The sequence below is a fragment of the Acipenser ruthenus genome, chromosome 2, assembly GCF_902713425.1.
Source record: "Acipenser ruthenus chromosome 2, fAciRut3.2 maternal haplotype, whole genome shotgun sequence".
Taxonomy (NCBI): Eukaryota; Metazoa; Chordata; class Actinopteri; order Acipenseriformes; family Acipenseridae; genus Acipenser; species Acipenser ruthenus.
Genome location: NC_081190.1, coordinates 89,254,129 through 89,275,426, shown reverse-complemented (window position 1 = coordinate 89,275,426; position 21,298 = coordinate 89,254,129). Strand labels below are relative to the sequence as shown.

Sequence of the window (21,298 nt, the reverse complement as noted above, 5' to 3'; positions counted from 1 at the left end):
CACACTGTTTTGACTACAGGTTTTCATTAAATGTGTGTGTATATTCTACAAAGTGCATGCCATGAGATACCCATCCTACAGCTGTATGTTCTGGTTGTGAAGGAGTCGCCGGTAACAAGGTGACAATCTGTGAAGTAAAAAGATAAAAATCAGAATGCATCGAAATGATTGCGTTTGGTAGTCCTGTCTGTACTTTTAATTTAGTTTAAACAATGTTGCCAGTAACATTGTTTGAGATTATTTGTTACCAATATAGTGGCCGGTCTGACACTCCCAGACGCTCTGATATGCTACCTTTTTTTATTGGCGCATATATATATTGAAAGATACAAGTAGATTTCCAAGCATTTGAGTATTCCAGTTTCAACTGTTTCTATTCTCAAGAAGTACAAGACTCATGGTACTGTCACAACACTCCCTCTGTTTGGAAGAAAGAAGGTTCTTTCACTAAGAACAAGAATTGTGAGGAAGGTTAATAACAACCTGAGATTGACTGCCAAATAATTCAAAGTGAACTGGCTGCAAGTGGGACTGGGGTTTCCATTTGAACCATAGGTTGAGTATTGCATGGTGGTCTCCATGGTCGCAGGCCAAGGAAAAAGCCACTCTTGGGGAAAACGTCACAAGGACAACAGGGTTCTCCCCAGGAATTCTGTACAGCCGGGCAGCAGAACATTCTAGCCAAGAGCACTTAACGGATAAATAAACTTGCCTTACCTTAAATATATAATAGGACAAAAAATTTGAATAATGTGTTGTCTTTCATTGACTATATCTGGTTGTGTTTTTTTATGTTCTACATTTTCTTTCTCTTTTACTGTTTTTTATTATGGTAAATGACCGTGCTTATTTAGGCACTCTACGATAATTTCTAGAAATTATACATTTCTGTTGGGGTATGCTTACTTTGTAAATAAATACAACCGAATTTGAAGGATATGCTATACACATACATACTTTTGTGTAGATCTTTCTTTCTCTTCTTTGGAGCAATAACCATATGGCAGCTTGCACCCGATCCATATTGCCTTCAGATTATAACCAAATTTAGCAGGACAGGGTGGTGATTGCAGCGTTTTTAGTCCAAAAATCGAAAAGCGCTATTGAAATGTGAATTGTTATTTCAATTTGCAATAAGCAGGTATCTCGATGACCACCTCTTAATGTATTGTCACTCCAGTGGTCTTACTGCAATTTGGACATCCCCAAGCAGTTTACCCATAGCGTTGTATTTGAAATATTTGCATATCCTCAGAAGAAATTAGGCCTTTTTAATACTGTTAATAAACATATGAATGAATTAAAACTCCTTGGTTTTCACTCCTTTTTTTAAAATGTTTTATAGTTGGTATACACTAGTTGTATATGCATGGAGCATTTCATTACTGAGAATCGGCCTGCCACAAAAGCCTGGAAATGAGAAGCGTTCATCTTGCCGAGGTTATTTTATTTAATAAATAATGAGCCTATTGTGTCTCTTGCAGACAAAAAAAAAATTCTCTTTTTTTTTTTGTTTTCCCAGTGCTGTTTTAAAACTGCTTTCAGCTTGTTCACTTATATAAAGCCTTTGTGGATCAGGACTCTTTTCAGGTTCCTCACGAAGTAATCAGTCAAGGCTCGTGAACTTGTATGGTGCTGTGAATACCTGGTGGACTCAATCAAGCAGGGCCTTGCGTTAGGCAACATACCAGGTTAATTATTTATTTGTTACACTTCTAAAATGAACAGCACTACATTTGAAACCTTGCACTATCTATTACAAACTGAGCTTCAGTACGATAAACACCGTAGGGCTGGGCCATTCGACCCATCTTGCTCGTTTGGTTGTTAGTAGCTTATTGATCCCAGAATCTCATCAAGCAGCTTCTTGAAGGATCCCAGGGTGTCTGCTTCAGCAACATTACTGGAGAGTTGGTTCCAGACCCTCACAATTCTCTGTTCTGAATGCCCCTTTATCTAATCTCCATTTGTGATCCCTGGTCCTTGTTTCTTTTTTCAGGTCAAAAAAGTCCCTTGGGTCGACATTGTCTATACCTTTTTAGAATTTTGAATGCTTGAATCCGATCGCCGCGTAGTTGTCTTTGTTCAAGACTGAATGGATTCAATTATTTTAGCCTGTCTGCATATGACATGCCTTTTAAACCCGGAATAATTCTGGTTGCTCATTCTTTGCACTCTTTCTAGAGCACCAATATCCTTTTAGTAGCGAGTTGACCAGAACTGAACACAGTATTCTAGATGAGGTCTTACTAATGCATTGTAAAGTTTTAACATTTACTTCCCTTGATTTAAATTCAACACTTTTCTATATATCCGAGCATCTTGTTGGCCTTTTTTTTTTTTTATAGCTGCCCCACATTGTCTAGGTGAAGACATAAACTCCAAGGTCTTTTTCATAGATTCCTTCTTCAATTTCACTATCTCCCATATGGTATTTATAATGCACATTTGTATTGCCTGCGTGCAGTACCTTACACTTTTCTTTATTAAATGTCATTTGCCATGTGTCTGCCCAGTTCTGAATGCTGTCTAGTTATGCTAAAGTTATTTAAAACTGGATAGGAACAGGTTGACATGTGGGGCATGTTGTCCTTAACCTGTTCTGCTAATACTGAACTAACATATTCTGCAGTATTTCCGTTCCTGTTGCTATTAGATTTATTGTATTTCTATTTGCTTGAATTGCTGCCTCTGTTGTCATTGTGCAACCTGTGTGCAAGAGCGTCTGAACTAGCTGTCTTAAGGCTATTTACTGGTAAACTGATTTGAGTTTGAAGGCCCTGACCTCGGTCATAGTGGCATAAGTTTGGTTTCATAAATCAGGGGGAACATTTCTGCAGCTGGGGCATATAGTAATAACATTTAAAGTAAACCTTCCTTTCATTGATTGGTGCCCTCTTCGGAGGATCGGAGGGGATATTTCACAGCCATTCTACCACAGTAAGATCCCAATGTTCAAAATATTAATTATTTTTTTATGTTACTGAGACTATAGACACCAGAAATTTCACAATGAAAAGGAAAAAAAAAAAAACCTGTAGAAAGATATTTACTTTACTACCGGGCAGGCTCTGCTTTCCCCTCTGCTTGATATCTCCCACAATGCATTTAGTGGCAATGCTGCCTCAGTTCATTGGGGTTTCCGCTGTGTCCTAGTGGAGACTACTGTATTAACTAGTGATTATACGAATAAACTATTGAGAAATACAAGTTTTAATACTGCTGCAATGGGAGGGGACATTTCCCCGTTGTTGAAAAAGTGAGGGGGACATGTCCCCCATGCCCCCTTTGTAAATGCTAGCACGTACAAAAACCACTAGCCTTATTTTATGCATTGCTACAATTATAATTTGTTCAGTGCTCTGGGATGACCTGCATTGGGTTGCACCAAGTTTAAACAAAACCTCTGCTAAGGTAACATGTGAAAACAAAGTTACTGGAGACTATAACTAAGCTAAGTTTGAGCCTATGTAGAGATTGGCCCAACCAAGCTCTGGTTTTACAAATACTAAAAGAAACAAACTCGGTAACAAACGTTTTGACTAGATGCCTTTATCAAGCTCTAGTGTTTAACACCCTATACAGAGTTCATTTTGTTGTAGAACCTGATGAAAGAAATATTACCAAAGGCAGTTCAGAAACTAGGCATGTTAGGAAAGTGAATTGGTCCAGCCCGGCACTGTTTAACACCAGATGCAGTGACCACAGAATCCTGGAAACATTGCCTGCATTCTAAATGTGGTCATTGGAACTGTTTCATACAGCCTTCTAAAAGAGCCAGGCTGCTGTAGCTCTACATGCCTATGTTTTAATTACAAAATCATTCCCAATTCATAGTTGGCAGGCTTTTGTAGTGGCGCAAATATCATATTTTGAAAAAAAAATAAAACATTTCCAGCACTTTTTTTTTTATCTGGTATGCATGGGTTTAATTAAACTATCGCAACACTCTGACCTGTCATAGGCCCAACCCAAAATGATTTTCTAAATTATAAGGCTCTCCTGTCTGCGAGATGACCTTGACTGTTGGTAACGCCCTTGACTTGCGCATTACATCCAGTCATGGCAATCTATCTCTTGAATAGTCAGTCAGGAGAAGCTGGTGGATGTTGGTTCTCTCCAAGAAGCCTTCAAACAAAAACAAGCAGAAAAGAGTTGTAGTTTACCAGTGGACATAAGAGTGTGTGGCTGTTCAAACACAGGAGGTTTTTCAAACAATGGTCAGAATTAAAGGAATAACAATAGAGTCTGGAGCACTACCACAGCATCCTGACCCTGCCCAGTGCAAGAAATGTAATCAATCTGTAGAGTAGAGTTTGTATGATAAAGCAGATCCATAATCCTGGAAAATCCTTGTATTTATGTACCATTTTTTTCCTTTTTAATAGAGGAAAATAAAGAAGCTTGTCTCTGCATGTTTATCAGAGAAATCTATTTGGATGTGCAACACATGCATGTACTGTAGTCTGCAGTACAGACGTGTGTATTTCTGTACACCCAGCGATTCATACCGTCACATACACATGTGGAGAGATCTGCCTCGATCTCCTCACAGTAATCTCAATCTGGGCTGACCTGCATTAGACCTGCAGGCTGCCAGACTTCTCTTGAGATCGAGGTGTCACTCGCTGACAAAGTATCCTGCACTGTCCTTGGGTCTCTGCTGATCCTGCCTGTATCACCCGGGACATCAGTAATGTAGGGTTGTGGTTTTATTTCTTAGAATTACATTTCATTCCTGTCATCATCAATGATGATCAATAATGTATAATTAAGACTCAAATGACTTGTAATTGATACTTAACCAGATTACATTTATTTCAATTCAAAGCACTAGTCACATTTAGTCACTACTATTGCATCAAACAGCTGATTTAAGATAATATCCAAGTTACCTTTTTCTGCTGGGAGGCGACAGTGACTCCTTCAGGTGGTGGATAGGAGGTTTTGAGGTATTCCGAATCGCAACTCGGGTTGCTTTATAACTCCCTTTGTTTAGGATGTGTTGCTGAAATCGACAGTTGGAACAATCAGGCCCTGCTAAATCTGCTGTGAACTGATCACATCTGAATAAGCCTCATCTGCATTTGTAGGTTGACTGTTAGGAGTTGTTCATGCAGCTGTAAGGGAAGGAACAATATGTTTAACATGGGTTGCTCAAACTGCTGGCTACTTAATAATTTAAATAATATACTCAATTGATGATAGTTTAGAAATCCAGGACTGGGTGCAGGGCTAGTATGCATTTCTAACCCTGTTAATAGAGAGCTCTATTAGAACCATCCTTTATGTTAATCCTACTGTCACAGTACAGTCCACTGCAGTGTCCTGTCCAGTCAGAGCTGGCATTAGCACCCCTCCCTTCCTGTTCTTGACTTTCCTGTGCTGTTCCTCTCGGCTGCAGGACAGGCCTATTGTAGCACAACCTCCCAATTTGCTCTGGAATCGCAGGGTGAATAAATGACGGTCTGTTCTCTGCTGGCTGAATACTTTGAGTGATTTGAGGGAGTCGAGCACTGGAACCTACAGTTTTCCTCTTTGATAAAATCAGAGAATGTACAATGCGTTCAACAGTAAAGGTTTACATTCCCGCTGAGAAACACAGCTAGACATTTTAATTCATTTACGGCACAAGTGACATATGTGTCCCACAAATAAAAGTGATGCTAATTTTCTTATTTTGCAATGAGGTGCATGAAACTGGGTTTAAAATGTACTGACAGGTTGGATCTGGTCATCCAAATTGTTAATTTCCTTGTAATACTTGAGTCACTCTCAAATGTGTTTTAGGAAGAATCCAACTGAACAGCCGCTCAATTCCTTGTGTACCTTATGAAGCTAAAGAAACGGTGACCCACAGAAGTTATTTTAAAGTCTTTGCATGTAAACATGACGGATACAACACTTACATTTTCTTAACTGTCATAAGCATTTAAAAAAAAAATTACAAATCAGACTTGGTTTAGTATTATTTATAGTCATAATTTTATACTTTTTCTTTTTTTGGTTAGTTCAAATTTTACTTTAATTTTAACCTACATTATTTGATCAGTGATTTACGATACATCAATCCTATACGCTGAAGCTGTAAAAATCAAGGCAAGGTCTTCATGAAATAGTATGTTTTTGGTTAAAGATTTTAGTAAAATAAAATGGTGTTCTACGCCAGTGTTTTTTTCATTTTACAGCCTTATTGTTTGTATTCTTCATATTCATTATGGATTGTTGAGAGAGAGAGAGTTAGGGCTTGTGTTTTCAAGCAGTTTGGGTATTATGTGCTGGGGCCTGCTGTTGAGAGGGAGAGGGAGAGGGAGAGGGAGAGGGACTGCCCTGCAGCTCAGTGGAACGATGCCCAGTGCTGAAAGAGAGGGAGGGGAAAAGTCAAAATAGCACAAAGGCGCAGTACAAAGGGATTCCAGAGCTCTTCAAGCACGCACAGTCTCAGGGTGCTCTTCAAGCACGCACAGTTCATCTGGAGCCTCTCTGCTCAGCTCTGAACCTGCCAGCTCATGTCTCTGTTTATTTTTAAGTGTCTGCTGAGAAACAACATTTGTTTAGTAAACTCGTTGAACAGGCAGTGCAACTTTATGCAGATTTAAGACCAGGACAGACAGACAGGTGTGATGTGGCACCGCTGGGCATTTTCACTGGGTGGTACCGCTAGTCTGCACCCGGGCACACTTGAGCGGTATGCACTATGCGACTGATTTTTCTTAAAATATTGTAGAAAAATTGAATGGTACAGTTCAGTAGTTGTCAGTACCACACCGTGGTGGGTAACCACTTGGAATGATATGATTAAATTAGATTTGCTACCTTGGTAGATTGACGGTTTTTGAAATGGCATTTATCACTTTGCATGTTCATAAAGAAAAATGTCATTTTTGTATTTCTGCTTTTAATTTAAAAAACATTCAAATACATGTTTACTTTATGAAATGTGTCTGCAAAGCAGTATCTAACTTACAATAAGTCGTTATAGCATCTACAATGTCACTGCAGTAACTTGGAGAACAACAAAGAAGACCTTCTAAAAATGTGTTACAATATTTATCGTTCTTATATGGCCCTTACATTTTAAGATGTCAGTAATTGGAAAGGATTACCAACTGCAGTTAACAATAGGCATTTGCTAACTCTGTTTTAAAACTGTTTTAAAACTTAGCTATGGTCCATTAACATAACACAGTGGAATGATCACAGTATCATTTAGTAAATGTAGGACCGTATTGCACGTCTGAAAACTTTAACAATAAAGCCGAAAAAGTAAAACGCTTTCAAATTTAAAACTGGTTAATAGATTAGCAAGCACTGGCAAAGTCAGCTTTTTTTATATACCCTGCAGAACGAATTTATTTTAACATATTGTTTAGGGGCTTTGCGATACCTGCACGGTGGAGAGTAGTATCTACACGTATCGACAGTAACAATCCAAAGCAAATTTGCACCATTTTGTTACAGACTTTCTAACACGTCTGGCATAAACAATTTTGGCTGCTACTTAATTAACCCATTGTAAAAAATAAAATAAATTAAATAACACAAAACTGCTTAACCTTAAAAAGAACAGTCCTACAGGTACCACAGTAGCTGGCACAGTTTACACAGCCTCTGAGTTTCTGATTGCATCATAAATTCCAGATTTCCTAAATCCATTGATGGAAATGTCTGGTCTGCTTTTAATTTTTTTTTATTTTTAAGCAAACTGGCTTCATCACTCACTGCTAAACTCCATATGCACTTTGACATCCAACACATTCTTTCCCATGTACAGCACACGCTTCTTTAACCTGTGCTGCATACCAGGGGTCTGTCAGAGGGTGGGATCGCACACAGTATACCACACTCTGATTTGGTGGAAGTATTATTGGTGATCAAATCCAAACCGCCAATAAAGCCAAAATAAATTACACTCCAAACTGTCCTGTTATACGGTATGTCAAAGAAAATATTAAACAAAGGTTGGTGTTTTCTTATGCGTTCACTTAAAACCAGACATTGAAGCGTCTGGGTTTGTTAATTCCTGCCACCCGGACACAGATGCCAATTCCTGGACTGTCCAGGTCAAACCTGGACAGCTGGCAATCCTAGCTACACCCCATACATAAAATACATTCAAATGGTCTTCAGTGTCAGAAGTGGACCAGGATGAACAGCAAGCATTTAAACAGCAACCTTCAGAAAAGACAGAAGCTACAGGAGAGGAGTCATTATCTGAAGAAGTGAAATAATAATAATAATAATAGTAAACTACAAAAAATATTCACCATTAGGTTATGGAGTGTACTGACACAAATGGGAATGAATGTGCATACCTAGTGTTTGACTGAAGTTTATTGGTTTGAAGGTAGCTTACAGACAGAGTGTTGTAAACAAGGGAGGAGAGGGGTTATTACCAGATAAAGTGCAGTAAAGTTCTGTGCAGCTGGATGTCTTTTGAGATCGGTGCAGTTTGTATCATTTACATTGTCTTTGACAATCTCAGACAATAAGCCACAGTAGAAATGGCGGTGTGATTTGCCACTAGAGACGCTAGTTTTAAGTGGTCATTTTTTTTAAAAAAATTAACTGTGAAAAAATAGCTTTCTAATATTAAATATCTCCTTTTTAGGGGTTAGTAAATATAACTTGAATATTATTGTTATATTGAGGATTGTTGTTTTCCCCCACCCCCCGATGTTTTCTTCCCCTTTTAAGAATTCGATTGATCTCTGCTAGCCATTAATAGTAAAATTGGCTTTTAATGTACGTGTTTTGGTGCATGCAGAACGAAGAAACTGCATGCAAACAAGGGTGCAACACTTTAATAAGCGATTTTAATCTACAATTTAAAAAAGAATAAATGCAGTCCACACGATTACAATCACTATTCGTAATTGTATTAACATTAATACAGACTAGTCATTTATTAATGTTGTCCTCTCGTTTTAGCGTTCTTCATTCTGCGTTTAATGAGACAGTAAACACTGGGACCATTTAAAAGCCTATTACATGTGGTCAACAGTTTTGCATCACCTAGCAGAGTATTAGGATGGATGTATGTATGTATGTATATATATATATATATATAATATATATATATATATAAATACACACATCCTAATATTGTAGTTTCCGGTAGACTTTTGCGATATCATTTTGTAGTTTCTTCGATTTGCATGATGTTAAATAAATTTTATATATATATATATATATATATATATATATATACAGTACTGTGCAAAAGGTGTGAAAAAATGCTTTCAAAAATAGATATGTTAATAGATTATATTTATCAATTAACTAAATGCAAAGTGAGTGAACAGAAGAAAAATCTAAATCAAATCCATATTTGGTGTGACCACCCTTTGCCTTCAAAACAGCATCAATTCTTCTAGGTACACTTGCACAAAGTCAGGGATTTTGTAGGCATATAGTCAGGTGTATGATTAAACAATTATACCAAACAGGTGCTAATGATCATCAATTCAATATGTAGGTTGAAACACAATCATTAACTGAAACAGAAACAGCTGTGTAGGAGGAATAAAACTGGGTGAGGAACAGCCAAACTCAGCTAACAAGGTGAGGTTGCTGAAGACAGTTTACTATCAAAAGTCATACACCATGGCAAGACTGAGCACAGCAACAAGACACAAGGTAGTTATACTGCATCAGCAAGGTCTCTCCCAGGCAGAAATTTCAAGGCAGACAGGGGTTTCCAGATGTGCTGTCCAAGCTCTTTTGAAGAAGCACAAAGAAACGGGCAACGTTGAGGACCGTAGACGCAGTGGTCGGCCAAGGAAACTTACTGCAGCAGATGAAAGACACATCATGCTTACTTCCCTTCGCAATCGGAAGATGTCCAGCAGTGCCATCAGCTTAGAATTGGCAGAAAACAGTGGGACCCTGGTACACCCATCTACTGTCCGGAGAAGTCTGGTCAGAAGTGGCCTTCATGGAAGACTTGCGGCCAAAAAGCCATACCTCCGACATGGAAACAAGGCCAAGCGACTCAACTATGCACGAAAACACAGGAACGGGGGTGCAGAAAAATGGCAGCAGGTGCTCTGGACTGATGAGTCAAAATTTGAAATATTTGGCTGTAGCAGAAGGCAGTTTGTTCGCCGAAGGGCTGGAGAGCGGTACACGAATGAGTGTCTGCAGGCAACAGTGAAGCATGGTGGAGGTTCCTTGCAAGTTTGGGGCTGCATTTCTGCAAATGGAGTTGGGGATTTGGTCAGAATTAATGGTCTCCTCAATGCTGAGAAGTACAGGCAGATACTTATCCATCATGCAATACCATCAGGGAGGCATCTGATTGGCCCCAAATTTATTCTGCAGCATGACAACGACCCAAACATACAGCGAAAGTCATTAAGAACTATCTTCAGCGTAAAGAAGAACAAGGAGTCCTGGAAGTGATGGTATGGCCCCCACAGAGCCCTGATCTCAACATCATCGAGTCTGTCTGGGATTACATGAAGAGAGAGAAGCAACTGAGGCTGCCTAAATCCACAGAAGAACTGTGGTTAGTTCTCCAACATGTTTGGGCCAACCTACCTGCCGAGTTCCTTCAAAAACTGTGTGCAAGTGTAGCTAGAAGAATTGGCAAAGGGTGGTCACACCAAATATTGATTTGATGTAGATTTTTCTTCTGTTCACTCACTTTGCATTTTGTTAATTGATAAATATAAACTATTAACATGTCTATTTTTGAAAGCATTCTTACTTTACAGCATTTTTTCACACTTGCCTAAAACTTTTGCACAGTACTGTGTGTGTGTGTGTGTGTGTGTGTGTGTGTGTGTGTGTATATATATATATATATATATATATATATATATATATATATATATATATATATATATATATATATATATATATAATTATACATATATATATACACACAGCGATATGTAATTAAATATGTTAATGTAACATTCTTAATTCTATAGGGTGTGATGCAAAACTTTTATAGCTGTAATGCCCCCCATATAATCTACTAAATAAAACACTGGTTTGTTTTTCAAAGTTGTTTCTGTCATTTGCAGATGTATGAAATGAGTGATCAACTTAGCAAAGAAACATATAATACATTGCTGACAGCAAGTAGCCTGAAGTTAGAAAATATATCATTTTACAGCCAGTTATTTATAAAAAATCGTAGTGAACTGCAGAAATAATAACAAAAAAGGCAAGAAGTGATAACCGTATCAAATTGGCTAAGGGAAGGATGCTTATCAGGGGTGATGTATAAACTACTGACCTGCCTGTCCTTGTATGAAATATGGGAGGGATCAAGCACTTCAGGGTGCTTGGACACCTCCGTAGACCACAGTTCCATTCATGATTTTTCCTGGCAAGCACGTGTTGTCACCACTTGGCTGTGATTGGCTAATCCACCGCCGGTACCGCGTGGCAGCCAGAAAAAATCGCTCTGGATTCGATTTGAGCGGCACCGCTCCACGTCCCTGTGGGACTAGCGGGATTGTCCACCATATTCAAGCAGTGGCAGCGATACAGGCGGCAAAATGCCTTGCGTGCCATGCCTGTCTGTCCCGTCTCCAACACCTGCTTTTTGTGGAAAGAGGTTGACGCAATAAAGTGGGGTTGGCTACTTTATGCTTGAATAAACTGAAGCCACTTTAATGGTGAGTGAAGGGGTGTCAGGTGAAGTGCTATACAGTACTGTTCAAAAATGAAGGACTGTGCCTCCACAGTGGTGCATCCAGTAAAGGCACTCTGCCTGGAGTACACGATGCGCTCTATAGCTTGGAGATCGCCATTTTTGATTCCAGGCCGACTGGCCGGGAATTTCCAGTGGGCGGCACACAATTGACCAAGTGCTGCCTGGGCGGGGAGGGTTTAGGTCGGCTGGGGAATTATTGGCTCACCGTGTGCCAGCGACCCCTGTGGCCTGCCTGTGTGCAATTCAGAACTGTATGGTCCTCCAGTGCTGCAGTTCTGTAATGGCTTCATGGTGGGCTTGCAGTGCGAAAAAAACAGGATGGTTGACGGGACATGTTTCGTCTTCGTCTCTCCCGAGTTAGTGCAGGGGTTGCAGTGGTGAGCCAGGTTGAATGATCGGACATTCCAAAATTGGGAGAAAATCAGGGGTAAAATAATTGGCAATTCCAGATAATAAAATAAAATGAAGGACTGCATTACTACTGACAATAGAGGGATGTTTAACATGCTTCGTTGAATTGACAACAGAACTGGCAGAAGGTACAGGTGTCGTTGTCCATCCATCAACAGTCCAAAGCACCTTTTTGACCATTGTTCCATAGTCCAATTTTTGTGTTCTTGTGCATATTGTAGCCTTTTAGTCTTGTTGCCCTTTCTTAAGAGGTATTCTTACTGCAACACATCCTTTAAAGTCCTTTGATTTCAGGAGTGACCTTCGTACTGTTGATTTGATGGACAACAACACCTGTGCCTTCTGCCAGTTCTGTTGTCAAGTCAATGCTTGTCTTTTTTCTATTCCTTAAAGATGCTATCTTCAAGTATTGCTCATCCTTGTTAGACAGCTTTTTGGGTCTTCTAGTCCTGGGTTTGTCAATTACAGATGATGTTTCTCTGTACTTGTTGATTTATGCTTCGGATACCACACCTTGAAAATCAAGTGATGCAAGCTATTTCACTCAATGTTTTTCCTTCTTTATGCAAGTCAAGGTTGTTATAATAGTAGAAAACACTAGTGAAGGCTTTTGAGTAAATTGTTGATGCTCATAATGCATCAGAGTAGAAAAGTGCAATGTGTCTAAGACTTTTGCACAGCAGTGTAGATGCCTGGACTCGCCTGAGTCAACACCATGTGGCAGAGCCCTGGGTTCACAGTTGTTTAAGTGATTTATTCATTGGATCACTGGATTGATTTATTTATTTTTAAAGAGCTGCATTGCCTGCCAGACACCATATTGATTGTGTCTGCATTTAAATGTTACACAATGACAATATCATTTGACAAATCAATAAAATGAGTGAGTAAATACACAAAACTTGCTCATTGACAGGGGCGGCTCTGCCTACCTTTCTTGCCCTCGTTCCCACATTCTTCCAGGACGCAGCCAGCCATGTGCTCTTCCTTAACTCCCCGGCTGGTACCTTGTATTGTATAATCGCTTGCGCTCACACTGGGGAGCTGACTGGGTGCTGGATTACATCATCACTTTATGAAGTAGTGTTTGGGTATTGGGCTCGATGTCTCTTTCTCTTTCTCTTTCCCTCTCTTTCTTTCTTTCTTTCTTTCTTTCTTTCTTTCTTTCTTTCTTTCTTTCTTTCTCTCTTGATGATGTGTTTGTTCTCTACCCCCCACCTGCAGGTGAGACACAGGATTTCGGGGCAGGTGATGGTTCTGAAGATGAACAAGCTGATGAGTAACCGTGCGAACATGCTGCGTGAGGTGCAGCTCATGAACCGACTGTCCCACCCCAACATCCTGCGGTGAGTCTGTCTCTCTCTTTCTCTCTCCTCACATTTATTAGTTTATTTTCAAGTTACTGCCAAAAGTATCCTAACAGCCTCTTGTTAGATCAGTCTCAATCAAGGCAGGACTTTCGGAAAAGCATCTCCACTTTTTTTTTCTGCAATAAAACAAATAATAGAATCTTCAGCCTTTTAAATCTGAACTTGGTCAAAATGTTTTTCATCTGCTTAGTACAAAATGTTTCAAATGATAAAGTACATAAACATGGCTTGGAGTAGAAATTGGTATTGGTTGATAATAACTTAATATGTTATAGTAATTTGAAGGGTCAACTCCAGTAATGTTTTCTGTTTTTACTTTTTTATAATGCACGTGAAGCTCCTGTCTGTTATGTCCTTGTCTGTTTTATTGTATAAACACAGATCAGCAATAACATGTCTTATTTGTTGAGAAAAAGAACTAAACTTTATAATCCAGTTGGTTCTTTCTTTCTTTCTTTCTTTCTTTCTTTCTTTCTTTCTTTCTTTCTCTCTCTGGCTTGCTTGCTTGCTTGCTCGCTCGCTCACTCACTCACTCACAGGTTCCTGGGAGTCTGTGTTAATGAGGGGCAGCTCCATGCACTCACTGAGGTATGATTTATTTGTATTATTTAATCAAAGAATACAGTATTAATGTGAAACTATTTAACTATAATCATTGAGCAGGCAGGTTTCAAGGGAGGAGGAAACCAGTGTCTCTACAGCTAATACTACTGAAAATGAAAATAAAATTATAATAAACTGCTTTCTGATAAGCACGATACGGAACTAAACAAATACACTTTAAAAAGAAACAAAAAAAAAATCAAACTTAAATGTTCTAACCCCTATTTATAATCCTAACTGAGGGTAGGAAAGTATACTGTAAGGCAGTGGTTAAAAGGGAGAACTACAATTCCAAGAGCCACGTTAGAGACAAAATGTGAATGACCTGAAACAAGGTTAGGCACTGCTAAAATGGGCTTCGCTTTCACCAAGACCGACGTAGCTTCATTGTAATATATGAGCCTTCAGCACTTTTCTGCCAGGTAATGCCATATAGCCTCGTGTTGATGGCTGATGTTTAATGCTGGCTCCAGGGATCAGCCTACTTGAGGCCCTCGGACTCTTTTTCATTGATGTTAACATCACCTCTCTTTTGCGGTCCCCAACTGGCCTCTCCTCCTCAACCAGAGCTAGTTTCTACTTCTCTATGCCTCCTTGGGGAGAAAAAAAGGGATAATATAGTTGCACTCTAAATTAATGGGGGGGGGGGGGAGGGAGGAATATTAAATTAGTGTAAGGGTTCTCTCTACATCACTGAAGCAGAAGTAATTTCCCTGCCCCACCGACACTGAACTGTTTCTGGAGGAAGTTTCCAGTCTTCCATCTGTCTGTGACATGTGGAACATTTATGGACAATATGACAAAAAAAAAAAAATATATATATATATATATAACCACCACAGAAATAATGTCAGGTAATCCTAGCCTAAAGGGGAGCCTTTGTGGTAATATTTTTTGCTCATTAAAGTTTCACCAGGCAGAAGGAATCAATCCTCTCTCCATTGAATGGGCTCATCACAGCCCAGAGGGCACTTTGTCAGTAGCTCATAACAGCTTCCCACTTGCCTAACTGTGAGGGTGTGGGGCAGTAGTAGCCATTTATGTAGTGTTGTGTGTGTGTGTGTGTGTGTGTGTGTGTGTGAGAGAGCTCTCTCTCTCTTCTTAGTGCTGCTGTCGGACGGCACTTGTGTTGGATCTGATTTGGATCAGCGCCCTGTGTCTAACTTGTAATCGATAGACAGGGTGGTTGGCTCTGAGGAAATTGTCCTTTGCTTGAGAAACTGGGATGAACCTCTAAAGACAGGGTTCAAGTCCAGACTTGGGATAACAAGCGAGTTCTGGGTTGAGCCAGCTTATTGGACATGGAGTACTGATATAAAGTGCATTGGGGTATAGTCCTGCATCGCGTCGGGTAAAAATGTTTTCTGTCCTTTCACCATACTCTCCTGTAACCCTTTCCTAAATAACGTATTAGAAGGTAAATGTACCAGTATTTCTTGCACTAAAGCAGGAGGCGATTAGGGAGGAGTCAGCTGACTAAGCAATGTTCTCGTTGTTTGATATGTTGCAAGATCCTTTTATCACGTCTGTTTGGTGATATTAAAAATGTCTGTGGACGAGGTGAAACAAAAGATAGCGCAGGGTTTATATCATGTAGTGGATAATAGTTCGAGAGGTGAATCAGAAGTGTGGAATTCTTTTGGAATCATAGCGAATGAAAATAATGAACATGTGACTGGATTCGTTGCTTGTAAAACCTTCTGGTATGTTTGTGTGTATGACAGTCACAAAACTGGTACGTTATCTCTGCGAAAGCACAGGTGTAGCTCCCTTTCAACTGGTTGCATGAAAGGAATAGACAGGTGTTTTACAGTAAAGTAAGTTGCGATAGTTAATGTGTTACAATGTTAAAATATATGCAGAACACTAGAGAAAGCTACCATGCTGTATAACCTATTGTATAAACTCTGTGGAGGATGGTAGAGATATCTGTGTGAATGTGAGAGAATCAGTTGACGCAGGCAGTAGGTAAAGGACAAACAGTTGCGGGTTTGGGTCGGGTTGCAGGTCCTATTAAAGCGGGTCGGGTCGCAGGTAAGAAGACGGTGCTGCAGCGGGTTGCGGGTTCGGGTTGGGTCCTGTAGTAGCAGGTCTGTGTCGGAAGCAGGTCGTAAAAATCAGACCCGCACAGGAGTCTACATTGTGGTTTCCACACTCGCGTGCTGTAGTCTCCCATCGTTCAGACAGTTCCATGAGTGACAGTCTCCAGTGTGTGTGTGTTTGTGTGTGTGCGTGTGTGTGTGTTTGCTGTTAGTCTCTGCTTTGTGCTGAACCCCTCTCTGTTTTCCCTGTCCAGTACATCAATGGAGGGAACCTGGAGCAGTTACTGGACAGCAACGTCTACCTTTCCTGGTCTGTCCGAATGAGGCTGTCTCTGGACATCGCCAAGGGGCTGCGATACCTGCACTCCAAAGGGATCTTCCACCGCGACCTCACATCCAAGGTAGGTGTTAGGAGATGGGACCTCACTCCTAGCCTCCCTTATAAACGTTCCCCATAGTAGAAGCACAGCAAAGTGTAATAAAGCATAGGAAAGCTTTGTAAAGAATAACGTGGTACAGTAAAGCATATTAATAAACGTAGCAAACCAGGGTAAACTATGGTAAATGCATTGTATAACCATGGGAAAGCTGCAGAACTACCATGCTAAAATACATGGGTAAATAATTATAGACCATATTTATTTGTAGTGCAGGTGTTGTCATTTCTCCTGAAGAAGTGCAAGGGTGTTAAGCACTCTGTCCTGGTTGAATTCCAAATAGACAGATGTCAGGTAGACTGGTTGACCACTGACATTAGCCCTGATTTATACCATTCTGCTCAGGTCCCCAACTCCTCTCTCTCTCTCTCTCTCTCTCACTCCTTCACAGAACTGTCTGGTGCGCTGCGAGGATGGACGCTTCAGCGCTGTGGTGGGGGACTTCGGACTGGCTGAAAAGATCCCCAACTACAGGTCAGTACCTGGTTCTCGGAGACCGGGAGACCTAGGAGGCAACTTGGAGGTATCACTCCCCTGGTGTGCCATGCAGTGACCTGAAACCTAGCCTCCTGAAACCAAGTTCCAAGCCACAAAGTGGTTTGTGTTCCCTCAACTTCATGATCACATGACCACCTCTAATCTAAAAAAGCCACCGGAGAGCATTTATTTACCCGGTGTCACAGCTTTGAGTATGCCAGTGCCTTTTTATCAGGTTCAGCCATTACTGTTGTGTGTGTTTTCAACTTGGTACTGATGTCCAGAGCTCCAATAGCATGATCTTGCACTTTACATTGCTTGACTCTTCTGTACTTGATATTTGTCAATCTCTGATATAAATTGTGTGCGCATGATTGGCTCTCATCCTCAGGGACTCGCATAAAAACAAATGACACTGCAAATCATTCTTAACTAGTGTGAAGAAATAAAAAGTATCTGGCACAGATTTTATATTTTATTACATCCCATGCAATCTAAAATTTGTATAGAATTTCACAATTTATTTTTTAATGAGCCACTTTTGCCACTGCAGATCATTCTTGGGGGTTTTAACCCATTCAGTCCTGAATTATTTTGTTGAAATTAAGTTATTTAAAAAGGAACTCCTTTTTATTAACCATGAGAACAGGAGAAAAATACATATATTTATGCACTACCTCAGACTGGGACCTAGGAGTCCAGTGAGGTTCCAACATATGCCTTTGGAAATCACGTTAACATACGGCACTAAGACAGGACCTTAAGGTCCCACCAGGACTGAAATGATTAAATGCTGGTTTGAAAACGACTCCCTAAATGTGATAATAAAGTGCTCACAATTGAGTACACAGGGCTGTTTCCCTGACTTGTAATCTCAATTCCCTGAAGATAAGCATGTCAGTGTACATTGAGCTAGAGACTATGAAGCAGCCTGGACTTTGTTTCAGTTTATGAATCCACCTCTGTACACGGACAGTACAGGGATTGGATGAGTTAACAAGTGTGTCAATAATAGGTCTGTAAATTCAAAATGAAAGCAATGTTGATGACCAAGACATCAGCAGTACATACAGGATAGTATAGAATAAGAAAATGACAATGAATAGTTAAATGGAAATTGGATAAGTGGTATTTAACCCCTTGAGCAGTACGAACGTACCGGTATGTTCTCTGTTCTTTGGTCCCCAGGGAGTACGAACCTACCGGTACGTTCTGCAACTTTAAACTTTAATTACTGAGCCTACAAAACTCCTGATCGCATAATATTTTAACACTAGGTTTCTGTAGCACCTTTTGTTGGTCTCTTGCGCCCTCTGCCAGATATTGACTGAATTACATATAATAAACCCAGTCACAAAAATGTCAACAGTTTGTAAACTAGCGAAAATCGCTCAGTGAGAAAGAAGTATTAGTAATAATACTGAATTCAGATTCAGATTTAAATTCAAATACATACAATTCTTCCACTGAATCAGGTGTCAGTGAAGACATAAGTGAAGAATATTTACCATCAACATCAAGTGACAGCGAAGAGGCGGCGCCAAGCTCTGTGCGTTGCTCCATGCTTCAGGAGTATCATACGCTGAAGCATTAGACACTCTCACTCCCTCCGCACCCACGTGGTGTTGTGGTTGTTCCACCCTGTTTATTGTCTACATGTTATTTTTTAGTCAAAACCTGTCCCTAGGACTAAATAGAAAAATGTATTTATTTGTTCTAGTTATTAACGGTAAAAATGATGTGTGTGTGTGTGTATTTCGTCAGTATTCATTACATACATACATATAGCTTTCAGCATTTTTGTACGCTGTACTCGTAATAATCAAGCGCATGCAGAAGACATATAAAAATAAAATCTTGCTTCCATAGGAGCGACAGGGCATTTTAGAACTACTCCAAAGGGTTAAGACTCGTTCTGTAAGCTAATTGAGGCATTCGTACCGCGGTTAAGTATATGTATATGTCTATGATTGGCCATCCCTCGTCTTAATGGACACAATAGTCAACACTGCCACGGAGCCAAGTTTTTATATAGAGCTAGTGGAGCACATGACACCTACAGTACAATGCAGAGTCTGTCTGTCTGTATACGGAGCAGGTTGTAGCAGGAGTATCCAGAATTAAAGAGGGTGAGCACTTTACAACTAAGTAGACTACCAGTTTCTGAGGTTGACTGTTCCTTTTCTAGTCGACAATTTGGTGCTTTCCTCTAGTAGGGACCCCTGTATAGCATCTGTCCTCCACAGAGGCTGCCTGGTGCCATCTCCATTGCCTTCCCTCATTGTCCTGTTTCTTAAATTAGAGCAAGCAACGTGTCTGCCCATTTTTAAAGCGGTGAATAACCATCTATTCAGAGACCTCCCCCCTCTCTCTCTCTCTCTCTCTCTCTCTGTGTGTCTCTCTCTCTCTCCCTCTCTCCCTCTCTCCCTTGAGTTGAGATCACTACAGGATGTCTTTCATTTACACCCTTCTGTCCCACAGTCTGTACAGCCCTGGTGCAGGATTGTAAACTTTCTGATTCCTCCTCTCAACTCTGATTTTATAATTGAAGCCTTCCGTGCAAGTATTAAGTCCCATTTTTTAATCCTGTCTCTGATGGCATGGGACCAGTCTTTTAAAACATGACTGGCTGTTTTGAAAGCAGGGCCAGGCACCATACTCCTCCATGCATGTGTTTCGCTGAAGGTTGTTGGCTAGTTTAACAGGACGGAGGCTGGATGTGAACTTGCGACCCCGCACACCGCACTGTGCAAAAGACCCAGGCTCCTCTGCATTTGTGGGGGTTAACTAACACCTACTACATTGTGTTCTCTTGTTTGTATATAGTATCCTTATTTTCAATTGAGGTAACAGTATGTGTCCTCATACCTTTAAATAGGGCTGCTAGTAAGAATACGAATTGCCCATTTCTGTGGATTTTATTGAATTGGAGTCCACACTCTGGATACCTGATGTCATGGGCTGGGTCGGACAGGGGCCTGGGCCCAGATAGTTTGGGAATCCTGGTTTGGGCTGTAATGCTCAAAATGTAGCACTGTTTGTTAAATATACACTTTCCACATGTAGTTTACCCTTTTTTAAAAGTTTAAAATAATAATACTAGCATAACAAAGTGTGTAATAAATAAATAAATGAACAATGAAAGCATGGTTAAGCATAGTTAAGGTCAGAAAGGTATTTAAAAAACATGGCATACCAGGGTAAACTATGATAATACAACCATGGGAATACTGAAAAAATACAGTGGTAATTTTTATAAGGGTTAGAGGGTTTTAGTTCTTTGGAAAAAAAAAAAAAAAAAGACTGTTTACGTACTGGATGTAATTGAATTACAAGTGACGTTTCTGTAGTGGGGAGAATGGTTGTGTAAAAACTAAATAAACTCATGAGGTCTGAGGCCTGTAGAAACCCTGCATGTGGTCAATGTGATTGTCTGAGGTGTGGGCTGCTTATCATAACATACCAAATATGGAAAATATATTTCCACCCAACTGCAGTTTCAATACCCAAAGTATAACTAACTGATTTCCCTTTACTTCCCAAAATGGTAGTCAGGGTTTGAGCTGCATCGCTCTCTCTCTCTCTCGCTTTCGCTCGCTCTCTCTCAAGTCACAGAATTTATAATTCATAGGGAAATCTCTATTGCAGCAGTTCCTCGCCGGGGCAGTTAACCACTTTATTGCTGTGTAAATCTGCCACTCCTGATTGGGGTGAATGCTGAGAATAGGAGCGCTTTCAACCTGATGGATTGCTGTTAAGTGTGGTGCAGTGACCTTTACGTATGGGTTTCACTTCCTCATCTCTTTGGCAAGCTGCCAGCCTCTTGCTCTGTAGAGGACTGCAAGTAGAGTGGAGCCATTACTCCCACGGAGCTGTGTCTGTGTATAGAGAGACCCCCCCCCCCCCCCCTTTAGGAATAAACTGTGTTGTCAAACAGCAGAGGGGTTGATCTGCAGTGTTAGCCCTCACAGCTATATTTGGCCATAAAGAGAAGCACTTATCCAATTGTGAAGAAACCTAGAAACTTAGGCAGGGACTATCGGACTCTGGGGAGGGATTTTTTATTCCTCCACAGTGGATGAAATTCCTAGTCAACAGGAATATAGTGGAGACGTTTTGTTTACTATACCAGTATCTGGAAAACTGGTTATCCGATTTGGAATGAATCTTGAAATTAACATTATTTAGCGTAAATTTATTCGGTGCATCAAATTCTGGGGATGTATGTCTCTCTGTCTGTACACCAGTCCATCTGAATGTCACACATTTTAACATGTATCTTTAGAA

General features: G+C 40.2%; 1 protein-coding gene across 4 annotated transcripts in view; it reads left to right on the top strand.

Moving 5' to 3' along the window:
- Positions 1 to 21,298, top strand: part of tesk1b (testis associated actin remodelling kinase 1b) — a 49,189-nt gene that overhangs the window by 11,799 nt on the left and 16,092 nt on the right. For all 4 annotated transcript variants that reach the window (XM_034015196.3, XM_034015195.3, XM_034015194.3 and 1 more), the window contains exons 3-6: positions 13,307 to 13,428; positions 13,992 to 14,040; positions 16,352 to 16,498; positions 16,926 to 17,008. In XM_034015196.3, coding sequence (XP_033871087.3) covers positions 13,307 to 13,428; positions 13,992 to 14,040; positions 16,352 to 16,498; positions 16,926 to 17,008 — 401 coding nt within the window. The remainder of the gene's footprint in view (positions 1 to 13,306; positions 13,429 to 13,991; positions 14,041 to 16,351; positions 16,499 to 16,925; positions 17,009 to 21,298) is intronic.